The sequence below is a fragment of the Hemitrygon akajei genome, chromosome 4, assembly GCF_048418815.1.
Source record: "Hemitrygon akajei chromosome 4, sHemAka1.3, whole genome shotgun sequence".
In the NCBI taxonomy this organism is placed as follows: domain Eukaryota; kingdom Metazoa; phylum Chordata; class Chondrichthyes; order Myliobatiformes; family Dasyatidae; genus Hemitrygon; species Hemitrygon akajei.
This window is the reverse complement of record NC_133127.1, coordinates 81,882,375-81,901,586: the sequence shown is the minus strand read 5'-3', so window position 1 is coordinate 81,901,586 and position 19,212 is coordinate 81,882,375. Positions and strand designations below refer to the sequence as shown.

Below are 19,212 nucleotides of genomic sequence, written 5' to 3'. Positions count from 1 at the left end.
AGTATGACTTTAATTTTGAAAGGGTACATAGGTTTAGGGCATATTTGCAGGATGGTTTGAGTGCTTACAAAGAACTGTATGATGGAAAAATGTGCGAGGCTAAGCAGTCAGGAAACTGTCGTTTTTCAAGCCTTCCACATCAGCCACAGCAGACGACGAACCTCGACCTTCGAAATCGAGACAGGCAGACACAGAAGAAGGTGACCTGCCTGCCCTGATGGAAACAGACGACGATGAGATGACACCCCAGTCTCCTCTACCTCCCACCACCCCAATCTCTGACGAATCAGCCTAACACACCATCATCAGTGTGCTCACTGTCTTCCCGATTCCAGTAAGTTAAACTACACTTGACGTACATTATTTCTACTTTATACAGGCTGTGTATTTTTACATGTTATTTGGTATGATTTGGCAGCTTCATAGCTTCAAAGTTACTGGAAAGAGTGCTTCTGCTGAGAGCGCTTGCACAGAGTCTTTCTGCCGAGCGCACTCACGTGAGATTTTCACTGCTGTTGACAGTACTGTAATAATTGCAGAAAAGTATTCCTACTTTATATAGGCTGTGTATTTATCAGATCATTCCTGCTTTTACTATATGTTACTGTTATTTTAGGTTTTATTGTTATTTGACATGATTTGGTAGGTTATTTTTTAGGTCTGCGAATGCTCACAAATTTTTCCCACATAAATAAATGGTAATTGCTTCCTCATTTTATGACATTCCGGCTTACAAATCATTTTATAGGAACGTTCTACCTTCGAATAGCGGGGGAAACCTGTATGACCATCTTCCCACAAAAAAGAACATTACAAAGTAAACCTCAGATTAGTATGAATTCAGATTTTATATATTGTCTAATTTAAGCAAAAGAATTTCTGTAGTACAGTGACACCTGGTGGATATACACTAGATTTAAATTAAAGGACACTTTCAATTTGATAAATTATTAATTTTATATACAGTGAAACACAAAACATAGGTGATACCACAATTGTACAACCTAATAAAGAATATTTTAACGACAGGAATAGCTTCTGTGCCTTTTCTCACGCGTTAACTTCATTGAGCTCTGCTTTTCCCGTTTCTCAGCGTCTGCAAGAGGTCCCCAAGTAATATTAGGTAATGAGAAAGAGCCATTATCCATATATTCCTTGACACTACCCTGCTCTGCTCCCTCCACTGTGACTTGTGCTAAAAAGTTGCTTTTAGGTAACATACATTTATGAACATGCCATAATTTCAAAGATTTCAAGGACTGAAACCAAGAAATTTAATAGGTTTATCACCATTTCCAATCCTGTGCTTTGACCACAGTCTTAACCTGTTTTTTTCTGGGTATCCTGTCTGAGTCTGGACACAGTTCTTTGATTTATTTTCTGCCACTGCAAAAAGACTATAATTCAACTTCCATAACGTTTGCCACATCTGCTCTTGCTTTAGCTTACCTACCTGGGAAGTCTCTCTGCCATGGGAGGGAAAAGGCTGATTTTTAAGAAGTCACAAAGTGAGGAGTCATGAATGTTAAGTAGATGAGATGAAGAGGATTAACAAATGAATCAAAACTAATATGAAATAAAGCAGAGACACATCAATCATGGTGTTCAAACAGGAACTGGATAAAGGGGGAAAACTGCATGGCTATAGGAAGGCACAGGAGAATGCAACAAGACAATTACTAATGCATACAACTGTCACAGACTTAATGGGCTGAATGACTTCCACGCACTGTTAAGTTTTTCATGGATTCTTACCTTTGTCAACTCTAATAGTTTATAAAATTCAGCTTTACATTACTAATATGTTATACCTTCTTTAAAAATCTCGTTATTTCTTAGTTTTTTTCTGACTAAAAAAACCACGATTAATCATCATGTCAAATGATAGGATCCAACAATTTTTACATGGTTCATTTTAAAAAGCTTTGTCTTTATAACCTGTGATAACATTCCAAATTCTCAATTTGTTCAAATCCTTGCAGATTTCATCCCCAAACCTCATCCAACCTCACAACCCTCAATCCTTGTACTTCTCCAATTGCAGCCACTTGCACATTCATAATTTTCTTTGCCATTTCATTGGCAAATGTGAGGCCCATTTTCAGTAGTTTCATCACAACCACTAGTAAGCTTAGACAGAAAGTAATCGCTCTTCTGGGTGGATATAACACTGCAATGGTAGGTGATCTAAAGACCAGAGCTGAATCAGAGCAGTTAAAGGTCCAGCTTTACACATACTTTGCCAAGTACACTCCACAAGCAGCCTTAACACAAGTATCAGTGAATGTGCATTTTGATGATACAGGCTGAGTACCTCTTATCCAAAATAGCTGGGCTGTAAGTGTTTTGGATTTTGGAATATATAATGTGATAGTTCGGGATCACTATGATTTCCAACTCTGAATTTATGTGCCACCGATAAGCTATCTTTGTCTTACACCTGCTTATCACACAAACAGTATGTATTGATGCAGCCATTCAGTGTGTTAGATTTTCTTCAGTGTTAATCTTGGCAAACACAATGAATTTCTCTCTGCTTCCTGGTCAGCTGACACGCTATCACCATAAATCTTTAAAAATTTAATGCCATGCATTTTTTTTAAATTTCTGCAACCAGCCTGTTGAATATTTAGAATTACCTTCAGTTTTCAGATTATCATGGTAGATCTTTGCTTGTTTCATGACCAGCAAAATGTTCACTCCAACATCGACAAATCCACTAATTGAGATTTTCATTGTTCTATTTTTCATTAACTTCTGTTCATTACGTATGTGAGGTCACTTATCAAAACTCTCTGTGGTGCACAGAGATCTGCACATCGCCTGAAACCTTCCTAGTACTTAAGGAATTTTCCATTTGTGATGCCACTTCAGCACTCAAAAAAATTTGGATTTCAGAATTTTGGATCAGAGGTACTCAACCTGTAGTCGCTGTCTGAACAAACAAGAAAAATCAAATGGGCCATCTGTTTGGTGTACAAAACATGGAACAAATATACAAAAAACAGAAATGACACAATTGTAAAAACCTCCTTGGCAGCATTCTACCAGGTTCCTTCTGAAGTTATTTGATCATCTGCTAACTAGGAATAGAAAGCTAATTTTTGTCAAAAAAAATTAAAAATTTCAAAGCAACTACTTTATTATAGGGATCACACAATGAACATAAACATGTAATTGAACTCAGGATGGAATCTGCAATACTGAGTTAATGGCAATATTTTAAATTACTGCATTTGAAATCAAGAATTTTCTTTAAATTATTTTCTTACGATGATTTCTCTATATGACAGTGAGTATAGGAATACAGTGAGGCGGAGGATAAATGCGTGGCTGAGGGATTGGAGCAGGGGGCAGGGATTCAGATTTCTGGATCATTGGGACCTCTTTTGGGGCAGGAGTGACCTGTACAAAAAAAAAAACGGTTGCACTTGAATCCCAGGGGGACCAATATCCTGGCAGGGAGGTTTGCTAAGGCTATTGCAGAGAGTTAAAACTAGGATTGCTGGGGCGGGGGTGGGAACCAAACTGAAGAGACGGAGGAAGAGGCAGCTGGCTCACAAATAAGAGAAATCTTGGAGACAGTGTGAGAGGGAGGATAAGCAGGTGATAGAGAAGGGACACATGCAGATGGTTTGCGATGTGTCTATTTTAATGCAAGGAGTATTATGAACAAAGCGGATGAGCTTAGAGCGTGGATCAGTACTTGGAGATGATGTTGTGGCCATTACGGAGACTTGAATGGCTCAGGACAGGAATGGTTACTTCGAGTGCCAGGCTTTAGATGTTTCAGAAAGGACAGGGAGGGAGGCAAAACAGGTGGGGCATGGCACTGTTAATCAGAGATAGTGTCACAGCTGCAGAAATGAAGGAAGATATGGAGGGATTGTCAACAGAGTCTCTGCGGGTGGAAGTTAGGAACAGGAAGGGGTCAATAACTCTACTGGGTATTTTATATAGACCACCCAATAGAAACAGGGATATCAAGGAGCAGATAGGGAGACAGATTCTGGAAAAGTGTAATAATAACAGGGTTATCATGGTGGGAGATTTTAATTTCCCAAATATTGATATGCATCTCCCTAGAGCAAGGCATTTAGATGGGATGGAGTTTGTAAGGTGTGTTCAGGAAGGTTTCTTGACACAATATGTTGACAAGCCTACAAGAGGAGAGGCTGTACTTGATCTGGTATTGGGAAATGAACATGGTCACGTGTCAGGTATCTCAGTGGGAGAGTATCTTGGAGATAGTGATCACAATTCTATCTCCTTTATCATAGCATTGGAGAGGGATAGGAACAGACAGGTTAGGAAAGTGTTTAATTGGACTGAGGGGAAATATGAGGCTATCAGGCAGGCACTTGGAAACATAAATTGGGAACTGATGTTCTTAGGGAAATGTATGGAAAAGTGTAGCAAATGTTCAGGGGATAATTGAGTGGAGTTCTGCATAGGTACGTCCCAATAAGAGAGGGAAAGGATGGTAGGGTACAGGAACTGTGGTGTACAAAGGCTGTTGTAAATCTCATCAAGAAGAAAAGAAGAGCTTACGAAAGGTTCGAAAAACTAGGTAATGATAGAAATCTAGAAGATTATAAGGCTAGCAGGAAGGAGCTTAAGAAAGAAATTAGGAGAGTCAGAAGGGGCCATGAGAAGGGCTTGGCAGACCAGATTAAGGAAAACCCAAGGCATTCTACAAGTATGTGAACAGCGAGAGGATAAGACACAAGAGAATAGGACCAATCAAGTGTGACAGTGGAAAAGTGTGTATTGAACCGGAGGAGACAGCAGAGGTACTTAATGAATACTTTGCTTCAGTATTCACTATGGAAAAGGATCTTGGCGATTGTAGGGATGACTTACAGCGGACCAAAAAGTTTGAATATGTAGATATTAAGAAAGAGGATGTGCTGGTGCTTTTGGAAAGCATCAAGTTCAATAGGTTACCAGGGCTGGACAAGATGTACCCCAGGCTACTGTGGGAGGCCAGGGAGGAGATTGCTGAGCCTCTAGGGTTATGATCTTTGCATCATCAATGGGGACGGGAAAGGTTCTGGAGGATTGGAGGGTTACGGATGTTGTTCCATTATTCAAGAAAGGGAGTAGAGATAGCCCAGGAAATTATAGACCAGTGAGTCTTACCTCAGTGGTTGGTAAGTTGATGGAGAAGATCCTGAGAGGCAGGATTTATGAACATTTGGAGAGGCATAATATGATTAGGAATAGTCAGCATGGATTTGTGAAAGGCAGGTCGTGCATTATGAGCCTGATTGAACTTTTTGAGGATATGACTAAACGCATTGAAGGTAGAGCAGTAGATGTAGTGTATATGGATTTCAGCAAGGTATCTGACAAGGTACACCATGCAAGGCTTATTGAGAAAATAAGGAGGCATGGGATCCAAGGAGACATTGCTTTGTGGAACCAGAATTGGCTTGCTCACAGAAGGCAAAGCGTGGTTGTAGGCGGGTCATATTCTGCATGGAAGGTCAGTGACCAGTGGTGTGCCTCAGGGATCTGTTCTGGGACCACTACTGCTGTTCATGATTTTTATAAATGACCTGAATGAGTAAGTGGAGGGATGGGTTAGTAAATTTGCTGATGACACAAAGGTTGGGGATGTTGTGGATAGTGTAGAGGGCTGTCAGAGGTTGCAACAGGACATTGACAGGATGCAAAACTGGGCTGAGAAGTGGCAAATGGAGTTCAACCCAGATAAGTGTGAAGTGGTTCATTTTGGTAGGTCAAATATGATGGCAGAATATAGTATTAGTGGTAAGACTCTTGGCAGTGTGGAGGATCAGAGGGATCTTGGGATCTGAGTCAACAGGACACTCAAAGCTGAAGTGCAGTTTGACTCGTGGTTAAGGAGGCACATGGTGCATTGGTGTCATCAATCGTGGGATTGAGTTTAGGAGCCAAGAGGTAATGTTGCAGCTGTATAGGACCCTGGTCAGACCCCACTCAGAGTATTATGCTCAGTTCCAGTCACCTCACTACAGGAAGGGTGGAAACCATAGAAAGGGTGCAGAGGAGATTTACAAGGATGTTGCTTGGCTTGGGAAGCATGCCTTATGAGAATAGGTTGAGTGAACTCGGTCTTTTCTCCTTGGAGCAACGGAGGATGAGAGGTGACCTGATAGAGGTGTATAAGATGATGAGACGCATTGATAGTGTGGATAGTCAGAGTCTTCTTTCCTAGCGCTGAAACGGCTGGCATGAGAGGGCACTGTTTTAAAGTGCTTGGAAGTAGGTACAGAGGAGATGTCAGGGGTAAATTTTTTTTTTAAAAACACAGAGAGAGTAGTGAGTGAGTGGAATGGGCTGCCGGTGCTGGTGGTGGAGGCGGATACAATAGGGTCTTTTAAGAGACTCCTGGACAGGTACATGGAGCTCAGAAAAATAGAGGGCTATGGGTAACCCTAGCTAATTTCTAAGGATATGATCGGCACAGCTTCGTGGTCCAAAGTGCCTGTAGTATACTGTAGGTTTTCTATGTTTCTCTGTTTCTATATAATTACTTTATCAACAGTCTCTATATCATATATGTCAAACTCAAGGCCCGCGGTGGAATTATCTTTGGCCCGCGAGATAATATCTAATTACTATTAAAGCTGGCCCCAGTAATCGAAGCGCCTATGGCGTATGATATGGCTAATGCTGAGTTTATTCAGGTACCAGGTTTTCAGGGTTTTTAGTGTTTATTCGGCAGTCTTCTTCATAAGAAACGGAATTTGTAAAGTGAAACACTTTATAGTTATAGCAGAGACTGAGACACATGAGAGCAGGCTGAAAAAACGGAGGCAACGAAAGCTGCGTTCGCACGCGTCCGACTGATCCGGCCCGCATGAAGCTGCATTTTGCTCAATCCGGCCCGTGACCTAAAATGAGTTTGACACTCCTGCTCTATATTATCTCTAATTAACAGATTATTTTAATATTCAAGGATAAAGAAGTTGCACCATTTAGAAGCTTTTCAACCATTCAGGCAAGTGGAAAAGAAGCAGCATTGAATTTCATTATCACTCAAAATGTTAGGTGCAAAAACGTGACAAATGGAGTTTAAAGTGGGTAAGTATGAGTTCATGCACTTCGGGAAGAGTAATCAAAAGGCAGATGAGATATCTAAATGGAGAGAGACCGCAGATGAGTGAAGTTTAGAGCAATTTGCCTATGTCTTATGCCAAAAATTGAGGTGAACAGAAATTTCTTCTCAGAAGAGTGAATCTCTGGAATTCTCTACTCCTTAGGGTGCCAGATGCCAAATCATTGCAGATATTGAAGGTGGAAAGAAGTAAATATTTGTAGAATCCCGAAATTAAGGGTCATGAGAAACTGCAATGAAGAGGAGTTAAGACCGGTGTAGATTAGCCGTGATCATATCGAATGTTGGAGCAGGCTTGAGGTGCTTGTCACACAAGCTTTCCCATTCCAGGTGCACAACAGAATCATCCTCTGGGAAGGCAATCGATCCATATATTGCTTCATCAAACAGGAACTAGAAAGGTACTGTATATCAACTGATACTTGTTTTACACCTCCAGGTATCAGGCGAAAAAGCAGCCTTACCAGAGGTACAGATGATAAATGTATGGTGTTTTAGCCATAGAAAGCACAATGCAGGAAAATACAAATTAGATATTACAGACCATAGTGTTAGACAAATAGGCAATGTAATTCGATTTGTGCTCTTCTCTTGTTCTCTTATGTTTTAAAACTGTCTTTCAGGCCCATTACCTCATAAGTGGGCAAGTCCTAAATTAAATTATATTAAAAGGAACACTATTTTAAACGTGTTAATCACAGAGTTACACAGCATGGAAACACAGCCCTTGGCCCAACTGGTTCATTCCAACCTCAGTATCCTCCTGCTAATCACAGTTGCCTGCATTCAGCCCATAACCCTCCAAGCCCCTCCCCACCACGTACTATCCAAATACTTCTTAGAAGTTGCAATTGTACCTTCCTTGAACACTTCCTCTGGCAGCTCATTTCAAATATTCACTACCCTTGGTGTAAGAAGTTAACTCTCAGGTCTCTTTTAAATCTTTCCCATTTTTTCTTGTAATTGTGCCCTCCAGCTTTAGTCTCCGCAATACTGGGGAAAAGACCATGACTGTCCACCTTATCCATTCCACTCAATTTTATTGGCTTCCGAAGTCACCCCTCACTATCCTGTACTTCAAGAAATAAAGATAGTGTGGCCCACCTTTCCCGATAACTCAGACTCTTTAGTCCAGGCAGCATCCTCATAAATCTCTTCTGCACTCTGTCCAGCTAGACAGTGTCTTTCCTATAACAGGATTAATAACACTGAACACAATACTCCAAGTGCAGTCTCACCAATGACTTGTACAACTGCAACATAATATCCCTACTTCTAAATGTGATGCCCTGACTGAAGGCCAGCATGCTAAATACCTTCACCACCACTCTGTCCGCTTCTACGGCAGCTTACAGCGAACTGTGCACATGTACTGCTAGGTCTTTCTGTTCCACAACACTCATCAGTACCCTGTCATTCACTTAGGCCAAACTCTGGTTTAAATGTCCAAAATGCAGCCCCTCACACTCATCTACATTGAAAATTATTTTCCTAATTGATCAAGATCTTTTTAATTCATTTTAACCCACTTCATTATCAATAAGACCCCATGATTTAGTATAATCAGCAAACTTGCTAATCATTTCATGTACAGTGCCTATAAAAGGTATTCCCCCTCCCCCCCCCGGATGTTTTCAAGTTTTACAACATTGAATCACAGTGGATTTAATTTGGCTTTTTTTTGACACTGATCAACAGAAAAAGACTCTTTCATGTCATAGTGAAAACAGATCTCTACAAAGTGATCTAAATGAATTCCAAATATAAAACACAATAATTGATTGCATTAGTATTCACCCCTTTTAATATGATACACCAAATCGTCACTGGTGCAGCAGACTGGGTTTAGAACTCACATAATTAGTTAAATGGAGATCACCTGTGTGCAGTCACAGTGTTTAAATTGATTGTAAAAATACACCTGTATCTGGAAGGTCCAATTACTGGGGAGTCAGTATCCTGGCAAAAACTACATCATGAAGTCAAAAGAACACTCCAAGCAACTCTGTGAAAAGTTTATTGAAAAGCACAAGTCACTGAATATCCCTTGGACTACAGTTAAGTCAATCATGAAGAAGTGGAAAGGATATGGCACAGTTGGAAATCTGTCTGAGGAGGCTATCCTCAAAAACTGAGTGACTGTGTAAGAAGGGGACTAGTGAGGGAGGTCACCAAGAGACCTATGACAACTCTGGAAGAGTTGCAAACTACAGTGGCTGAGATGGAAGAGACAGTGCATATAACTGCTGCCCGGGTACTTCAGCCGCAGCTTTATGGGAGAGTGGCAAATAGAAAGAACAGATGAAAAACTCACATGAAATCTCAGCTAGTGTTTGCCAGAAGGCATATGGGAGACTCTGAAGCCAGCTGGAAGATGGTTCTCTGGTCTGAATTAAGCTTTTTGACCATCAGACTAAATGCTATGGTTGGTATAAGCCAAACACTGCACACTATCAAAAACACACCTTCCCTACTGTGAAGTATGGTGGTGGGGATGCTTCACTGCAGCAAGCCCTGGAAGGCTTGTGAGGGTAGAGGGTAAAATGAATATAGCAAGATAGAGAGAAATCCTGGAGGAAAATCTGATGCAATCTGTGAGAGAACTGCGACTTGGGAGATTTGTTTTCCAGCAAGACAATGACCCCAAGCATAAAGCCAAAGCTACACTGAAATGGCTTAAAGACTACAGAGTAAATGTCCTGGAGTGGCTAAGTCAGAGTCCAGATCTCAATCCAATTGATAATCTGTGGCTGGACTTGAAAAGGCTGTTCGCCTACAATCCCCAAGCAATCTGATAGAGCTTGAGCAGTTTTGTAAAGAATGGGGGAAAAATTGGAGTGTCCAGATGTTCACAGCTATCCACAGAAACAAGGCTATAGTTGCTGCCAAAGGTGCATCTACTAAATACTGGCTTGAAGGGGGTGAGTAATTACACAATCAATTATTTTGTGTTTAGTAACTAATAATTTAGACCAATATGTAGAAATTTGTTTTCACTTTGACATAAGTCTGTTCTGTTGATTAATGTCAAAAAAGCCAAATTAAATCACAGTATGATTCATTGTAAAACAATAAAACATGAAAGGAGGTGAATACTTTTTATAGGCACTGTACATTTACATCCAAATTATTTACATACATGACGAATAAGAAGTCCCAACACTGACCCAGACCTCCAGTCGGAAAACCAACCTTCAATCATTATCCTCTGCTTCCTAAAAGAGCCAATTCTGAATTTACTGCACTCTCCCTCTAAACCACATGTGATTTAACATTCCAGATCAGCCTGCCATGAAAAATCTTGTCAAAGTCCATCTGAAGTCCAAATAAACATCATCCATTGCCCTGCTTTTATCTATCCCCTTAGTTACCACTTCAAAAAACAAACTCCAGAAGATCTCACAGACATAATTTCCAGTGCACAAAACCACACTTTCTATTGCTGATCAGACTTTGACCATCCAAGTGATGGTCGATCTTGACCCTTAGTAACTGCTACAACTGAAGTTTGGCTCAACAAACTGTAGCTTCTTGACTTGTCCTTACTAACCTTCTTAACAATGGAACAACATTAGCTACCCTCCAGCCTTTTGGGATTTTACTAGAGGCTAACAATGAAGCAAATATCTCTACAAGGGCCTCTGCAATTTCTTCCCTGACCTCCCAAAAGGTCAGGGAATACATTTGGTCAAACCTGACTTTAATAAAGTTCAAAACTGCAAATACCTCCATCATCATAATATGCATATGTTCCAGGACCTAACTGTATATTACCCTCATACTACTTTGGCATCAATGATATTCTCCTTTGTAAACATCGTGAAGAAATAGACAAAAAAATCTCCACAATCTCTGCAGCCCTGGTGGTCTTTAAGAAAACTTGGTCTCTGTCTAGTCACTCTTTTACTGTTACCTTAACTGAAGAACCTCTTGGATTATCTGTAACCCTGCCTGCCAAGTCCATCTCGTACCCTCTTTCTGCCCTCCTGATTTTCCTCTTAAGCTTGCTCTTAAACATTTTATATTCATCGAGAGATTCATTCATATGCCGCTGTCTAATAACAATGTATGCTTCCTTTTTCATTATCAATGCCTCAATATCTCGTATCAATCAGGATTCCTTGAACTACCCTTCACCCTACCTGCTGCCTCTGCACTCTCGATATGACCCTTTTAAAAGCCTCCCACTTGTCAACTATTCCTTTGCCTTTACATAAAGTCACCCAGTCGACTCCAGTTAGATTCTGCCCAATGCCCTCAAAGTTGGCCCTCTTCTGGTTCAAGAGTTTTACTAGCGGACCTGTTCTATCTTTTTTTCATATGTGATTTAAAACTAACAGAATTGTGGTCACTGGACCCAAAGTGCACCCCAACCTCCACCTAAGTTACCTGGTCCACCTTGTTCTCTAAGAAGAGATGCTGTATTGCTCCTTCCTGAGTATGTTCCTCATGAGGAAACTGTCTTTGAAGCACTACCCAAATTCCACTCCATGCAAGCCCTTTGCATTCTGGGTGGCTCAGCTGACAGCAGGAACATTTAGATCTCCCACTAGCACTGCTCTACTATTCTCACAGCTACGTGCAAAATCTCAACCTTTGTTCTAGTTGCATTTGTATACAAACATGAGGGCCATACAGGCAAAAAAATACATTTGTTTCTAAATTATTAGTCTGGAATGCCCTGAAAGATGAGAAGGACTTAAATATCAAAGCCAACATCATGAGCAGCAATATAGTAAACATACCCGCATTTCTTTAAGATCATGAAAGTTGTTTCCCACTCTGACGGAGACCTTGCTTGGTGTATAGCTTTCATCAGATTTGTAGTCAGCATAAATACACAAGGTTTTCACAGTTGTTTTTCGTCTATGAGAACAATTTATTCTCAGTAACCAATAATCAAATACATACAGGTCAAAAACTGATCAAGGGCAGCTACAACATTTTTATTAAATCAGCTCTGATGCATTATATTAAAATATAAAAATCACACAAATGTACCACAACTTACTGTAATTTCACTATTGAACTTCTACACCAGGGGTTTCCAACCTTTTTTATGTCATGGACCTTTACCATTAACCAAGAGGGCTGTGGACCCTAAGTTGGGAATCTCTGTTCTATACGGTGGGCTGGAAAAATAAATCTCAATAGCCTAATATAGCCCACCCTATCATAGCTATCTAAATAGAAGCAACAATCATTCAATAAGGTAAGAAGAGCATGGCAAGAGCTGCACCCAGCTTTGATACCAATCTTGTGAACATGTAGCACAGGATTATACACATGCTAAACAGAAAAACCAGCATGTGAAATTTTGTTCATAGTCAGTGTGTGAGCTAAGTGATTCCACAACTGACATTCTAGATTATAAGTACATTCTTATGACCTTTAGTTAATTTATTAGTTAACAAGTTAAAGAGGTCATTAGATGATCTCCATCTTGCATGACCAAGCCTGGTAAAAGTGCCAAAGGCTGAGGTATTTAGAACCATATTTATCCAGAAGTTCGGAGAACAATTTAATTCAGATCTTTCCAACAATCTTCATTAAAGAATCCAACCTTTAAGCAATGCAATTCACTCAATATGGTATCAAGGAACTAGTCAAGTATGAGATTGTGTCCTCCCACTGTCTTCTATTATGATCCTCATTACTTATCAAAACTGCAAATTTGCAGGTGTTAGCTGCAATGTTTGAAATATTAGCCTGTACACTTGTATGTGGATTTGTGAAAGGAAAATCATGTCTGACGAACCTTATAGAATTTTTTGAAGATGTAACTAGTAGAGTGGATAGGGGAGAGCCAGTGGATGTGGTATATTTAGATTTTCAAAAGGCTTTTGACAAGGTCCCACACAGGAGATTAGTGCGCAAACTTAAAGCACACTGTATTGGGGGTATGGTATTGATGTGGATAGAGAATTGGTTGGCAGACAGGAAGCAAAGAGTGGGAGTAAACGGGACCTTTTCAGAATGGCAGGCAGTGACTAGTGGGGTACCGCAAGGCTCAGTGCTGGGACCCCAGTTGTTTACAATATATATTAATGATTTAGACGAGGGAATTAAATGCGGCATCTCCAAGTTTGCGGATGACACGAAGCTGGGCGGCGGTGTTAGCTGTGAGGAGGATGCTAAGAGGATGCAGGGTGACTTGGATAGGTTAGGTGAGTGGGCAAATTCATGGCAGATGCAATTTAATGTGGATAAATGTAAGGTTATCCACTTTGGTTGCAAGAACAGGAAAACAGATTATTATCTGAATGGTGGCCGATAGGAAAAGGGGAGGTGCAACGAAACCTGCGTGTCATTGAAGTCATTGAAGGTGGGCATGTACCTGGGCATGCAGGTACAGCAGGTGGTGAAAAAGGCAAATGGTATGTTGGCATTCATAGCAAAAGGATTTGAGTACAGGAGCAGGGAGATTCTACTGCAGTTGTACAAGGCCTTGGTGAGACCGCACCTAAAGTATTGTGTGCAGTTTTGGTCCCCTAATCTGAGGAAAGACATTCTTGCCATAGAGGGAGTACAAAGAAGGTTCACCAGATTGATTCCTGGGATGGCAGGACTTTCATATGAAGAAAGACTGGATCAACTAGGCTTATACTCACTGGAATTTAGAAGATTGAGGGGGGATCTTATTGAAACGTATAAAATTCTAAAGGGATTGGACAGGCTAGATGCAGGAAGATTGTTTCCGATGTTGGGGAAGTCCAGAACGAGGGGTCACAGTTTAAGGATAAAGGGGAAGCCTTTTGGGTCCAAGATGAGGAAAAACTTCTTCACACAGAGAGTGGTGAATCTGTGGAATTCTCTGCCACAGGAAACAGTTGAGGCCAGTTCATTGGCTATATTTTAGAGGAAGTTGGATATGGCCCTTGTGGCTAAAGGGATCAGGGGGTATGGAGAAAAAGCAGGTACAGGGTTCTGAGTTGGATGATCAGCCATGATCATACTGAATGGTGGTGCAGGCTCAAAGGGCCGAATGGCCTACTCCTTGCACCTATTTTCTATGTTTCTATAAGAAACTATGTTAACAAAGATACTACTTATCCTGTCAGTTATATAAAATGACCTCCCCATGGTGGGGGAGTTCAGGACAAGAGAACACAGCCTCAGGATAGACGGGCGTCCATTGAAAACAGTTGCAGGGAAATTTCTTTAGCCAGAGGGTGGTGAACTTGTGGAAGCTGTGGTGACCAGGTCGTTGGGTATAGTTAAGGCAGAGCTTGGTAGGTTCTTGCTTAAATATGGCACCAAAGGTTTCAGGGAGAAGGCTAGGGAATGGGACAGAGGAGGGGATAAAAAAGGATCAACCTTGATTGAATGGCAGAGCAGACTTGATGGGCCATATGGCCTAATTCTGCACCTATATCTTATGGTCTTGTGACTCATAACTTTCTGCCATTAAGACACTGACTCTCTACTTCCTGTCCTTGTATTTTGCTAACCAGCTTTTGGGTGGGATTTGACACTTTAAAAATTACATTGACATTACTGAAACCCTTTTACTTGCCTCCTTTATTGTCACATTACTAAATTGAATAATATTAATCAGCATGGTTTGCCTTTATCAGATCTGTGTTGCTTCTCCTTTAATTTTTATTAGTTACTTAAATTTGATTTTCTCCTGATGAATGTTTCTCAAAGCATTACTAACAGATTAAACAACCAGCACATAGTTGTGAGACATGTCCATATATTTTGGAATGAAGGCAAGATCTTTTGCAATTTCCATTTCCCATGTCCCTCACAAATTGGGAAGCATTTATTCCGGATTTATATGCCATAAAACATAACCAACCTTTTAATATAATTTGTAGATTGGGTAAAAATTGAGATATTACATCCAGTTTCCAACAGATTTTGATAGTACTAATTTATCTGATTAAAGACAGATACATAAATATTCTACTCTTAACTCTGACACTGGTCATGAATGGCAGGTGGACGGAGGAAAAAGCTCAAGAATAGTCTGAGTCTCTCAGCAAAAGAAGTACTCCATCCCCATTGGCCCTATGACTGAGACAGCAAGTTGGATTGGTACTGAGAACATTACAACAGAAGCTAGCATAAAAAGCGGAAGAGGGAGACCACCTCACCACCTACCCATCCCATCAGACATTTCTGGCTTAATTGGTATGGTGAGTCTGGGCTCCCACACAAGTCTCATCAGTCATCTCAGAATCCATAAACCTTGAGCAATTCCAAAGGAATGCCAAAACGTAGACTATTCTTACTTTGTAGTTCTATGCATAGAGCATACTCTTTGCCCCTCACCTACCTGCAAATCATTTGCAAACTTACTTTCTCCTTTTGCGCATCTGTTTTTCCTTTAACCTCCCCAGTCACCTTGCTTACTTCAGTTTAGTTCTCACTCATGTTATTCACCTGACATGCAGCAAGGCTGCCAATATCCACTGCCTTTTTTTTTGTTCCATCATTCTCTATGCCATTCACATATTTCGGGGACTGGCTCTCTTATCTTTCCTCTTCTAGAAGCATCGCCAACCAGTTCAGAAAAATCTCATTAAATGCTGCCAAATGTTGGAACATAAAATGAAACGTGCTTTTATTTTCTTGAGTGCCAATACAGTGGCTATAAGATGCTATAAGCAAACAATATGACATTGAAGAGGAAAAAAAAGAAATGGCGTAATGTACATTATGCTAACTGGAACAGGCATTTTCAATATTTCTAATCAGCTGAACCAATATTTTGCTGTATTGTCATACCTGAATTGAATGTTTACAAGATGAGGCTGAGATCCATCTGACTGCCAGTATGTTTCCAGGTTATCATCACGTAACTGATCCACACCAAATCCTAATAAAGCAATCAAATTTCACTGTATTCCTAATTGTTGAGTCAAATGAGTATTATTATTGCTCATAAATACAAAATTAAACTTTAAACTTTAGATTTAGCTGCAATACCTTAAATTATGTTCTTTACCTTGAATATTTGCACTTACCCAGATGAAATTTTCAGCATTACAGGTTATTGATACAGGAATTCACTAGCAGAACAATGTATGTTAAAAATAGAATTTCACATTCAATTTTAGTCAAAATCGTGTTCAGACAACCCACTATTTAACAAATCTAGATTTAATGAGTAACTGCTTAATCATTCAAGCATTTTGAACTAAAGTCAATTTCAAAATTGTGATGGCATCTTAAAAACAGCGGTAGAAATTATATTGCCTTGCAAACACACAATATGTAACGTGTTCAAAAGAAGACTGCAGAATATCTGCAGGAAATATTTAATCAAACTACACTTTTTGATTGGATATTATACTCTGATTATGTCACTTTGCTCCTCCTCCTCCTCTCTCCTACCTGTTAGCATCCAACAGTTTCAAACTGAACTCTGCTTCCATTGATTAAAGAAGGTAAAATTACATCTTTGGCATGATTTAATTCCAACCCTGAAGATACCCAAGCCCAACCAGCTAAATTGTATTTACCCTATGCCAGCAGTTCATAGGAGAACCTATCGGCACAGACATTCAGAAAGAGCTGGAAAGGCCTTTGACAACATAAGCTTTCATAACCTGCTCTCCTTGGTATAACAGCTGCCCATTTACAGCTGCAGTGAAGCAAAAGGTCAAAATGGCCACATAAATCAAGCATGATCTAACATCTCTAGAAAAAGAACTCAAGCAAATCCTTGATCAGAGGCATCCTGAAATGAGGAGTTTTGTCAGTGAGGGATCTGTGAACATAACTGAGTTCCAATATATAGAAAAATGATTATCTTTTATGCAGGCAGAACAAATGTTAGACCAATCACATTTGCATAAAGCACTAAAACAGGGGAAATGGGGGAGAATCAACAAAGATGTTAGAACAAAAAGCAAACTGCTAGAGTAACACAACAGGACAGGAGGAAAATAAATACAAAGTGATTTGCGTTGAGATCTTACATTGGATTGAAAAATAGAAGGGAGGTAACTAGTATAAAGAAGTGAGGGGAAAGGCTGAAGAAATGCCCGGCAAGTGATAGGTGGATCCAGGTGAGCAAGAGTGATAAGCAGATGGAGATAGTGATAGGGGTTGGGAAGTGAAAGGTGGAGGCAGCGAAGGGCTGTACATGATTAAAACCTGATAGAAAAGTTAGCTGGAGAGTTAACTGAAGTTTATTTCAGCAATTCCAATACAAAACACAAATACTCAATATCAAATATCTGATCTGATAGTGCCAGGTTTATGATACCCGTATATCATACTGGATTTACAACCTGCATGTTTTTTAAATTAAATTTCACATACTAGGGTCAAATCCAGTGTTAATCCAAATTGAATATAGAGTCTCAACATTAGTCTCAATATAAAGCACACATACAGTTGCAAGAAAAAGTTTCTGAACCCTTTGCAATTACCTGGTTTTCTGCATTAATTACTCATAAAATGTGGTCTGATCTTCATCTAAATCACAATAATAGAAAAACACAATTGTACTTTCCATGCCTTTATTGAATATATTGTTTAATTGTTCACATTCCAGGCTGGAAAAAGTATGTGAACCCTTCTATTTAGTAACTCCTTTAGCAGCAATAACTTCTACTAAACCTTTCGAGTAGCTGCTCATCAGACTTGCACAATGACGAGGAGGAATTTTGGACCATTTCTCATACAAAACTGTGTCAATTCATCAATATTTCAGGGATACCTTGCATAAAACAGCTCTCTTCAGGTCTTCCCACAGCATCTCAATTGGGTTAAGGTCTGGACTCTGTCCTGGCCATTCCAAAACACAAATTTTCTTCTTTTTAACCCATTCAGTTGTTGATTTACTTCCGTGTTTCAGATCTTTGTCTTATTGCATCATCAAACTTCTATAGAGCTTCAAGTGAAAGCTGTAAAATGTCTTGATACAATTTTGAATTCATTGTTCACTCCACAATTGTAAGCTGTCCAGGCCCTGAGGATGCAAAGCAGCCCCAAACCATGATGCTCTTTCCACCCTGCTTCACAGCTGGGATGAGATTTTGGCATTGGTGTGCAGTGCCCCTTTTCCTCCAAACATAGCAATGTGCATTTCTCCCAAAATATTCAACTTTTGTCTCATCTGTCCACAGAACATTGTCCCAAAAGCGTTGTGGAACATCCAGGCATTCTTCTGCAAACTTGAGACGTGCAGCAATGGTTTTTTTTGGGAGACCAGTGGTTTCCTCCGTGGTGTCCTTCCATGAACACCATTGTTCAGTGTTTTTCTTATAGTGGACACATGGAGAGAATTCAGCAAGTTCTAGAGAGTTCTGCAGGTCTTTTGTTGATGCTCTTGGGTCCTTTTTTACCTCCTTCAGTATTGCACCTTATGGTCTTTGTGTGATCTTTGCAGGACGCACACTCCTAGGGAGAGTAGCAACAGAACTGGGGAGAGAGGCGGGAAGCACCAAAGAGATATTCTATAATGACCAATTGCTTGGAATCAAATGACCTTGCCTGATGACTCAGGACTGGGCTTGTCTGCACCTGTACCATTTCTCCCCCCCCCACCCCACCCCACACTCCTTTTCTACCACCTGTCCCAGACTCCTCCTGTGGCACCCGATCCTCACCATTCCCAACATCTTTTGCTCCTGCTATATTTATAAACTCGCTCTCTGCTCCACTTTGACAAAGACAGTACAGTGCAAAATATATATGCCCTTGGGCACATATACATACCCTGACATTCATACTGTGAATTTCAGTATAATAAGCTAGCAATTACCAACACTTTCATATTTGATGCAGAACCTGCTATTTATCATCCAAATCAGGACACATTCGATTTGAAAGGATAAAGTTGTTAACATGCAAATATGGTGCTGTAGTGCATATTTGTTCTTATTTTTTGATGAATTCTTTAATATTTTTGAGGAAAGAAAGATTTCCAGAACAACAAAGTTAACAGGATTCTAGTTGCAGTTTAAAACCAAAGTTTTAGTTTGTTATTCATGACCACTTACACATTTTCAACTGTGTTGCCTATTGATAACTGGAACACTTGGGGCTATCTCGTAGAATGGAATACCACATTATATAGTACTTCATTTTATTTTATGTACAATTAGGAGCAAGAAACTAAAGCAAAGTCAAATGATTACACAAGC

General features: G+C 40.1%; 1 protein-coding gene across 4 annotated transcripts in view; it reads right to left on the bottom strand.

The window, feature by feature from the left end:
* The window catches only part of anapc10 (anaphase promoting complex subunit 10), a 41,580-nt gene that overhangs the window by 15,610 nt on the left and 6,758 nt on the right, over positions 1-19,212 (bottom strand). For all 4 annotated transcript variants that reach the window (XM_073042960.1, XM_073042962.1, XM_073042963.1 and 1 more), the window contains 2 exons: positions 15,842-15,932; positions 11,851-11,971 (listed from right to left, as the gene is read on the bottom strand). In XM_073042960.1, the coding sequence (XP_072899061.1) occupies positions 11,851-11,971; positions 15,842-15,932 (212 nt within the window). The remainder of the gene's footprint in view (positions 1-11,850; positions 11,972-15,841; positions 15,933-19,212) is intronic.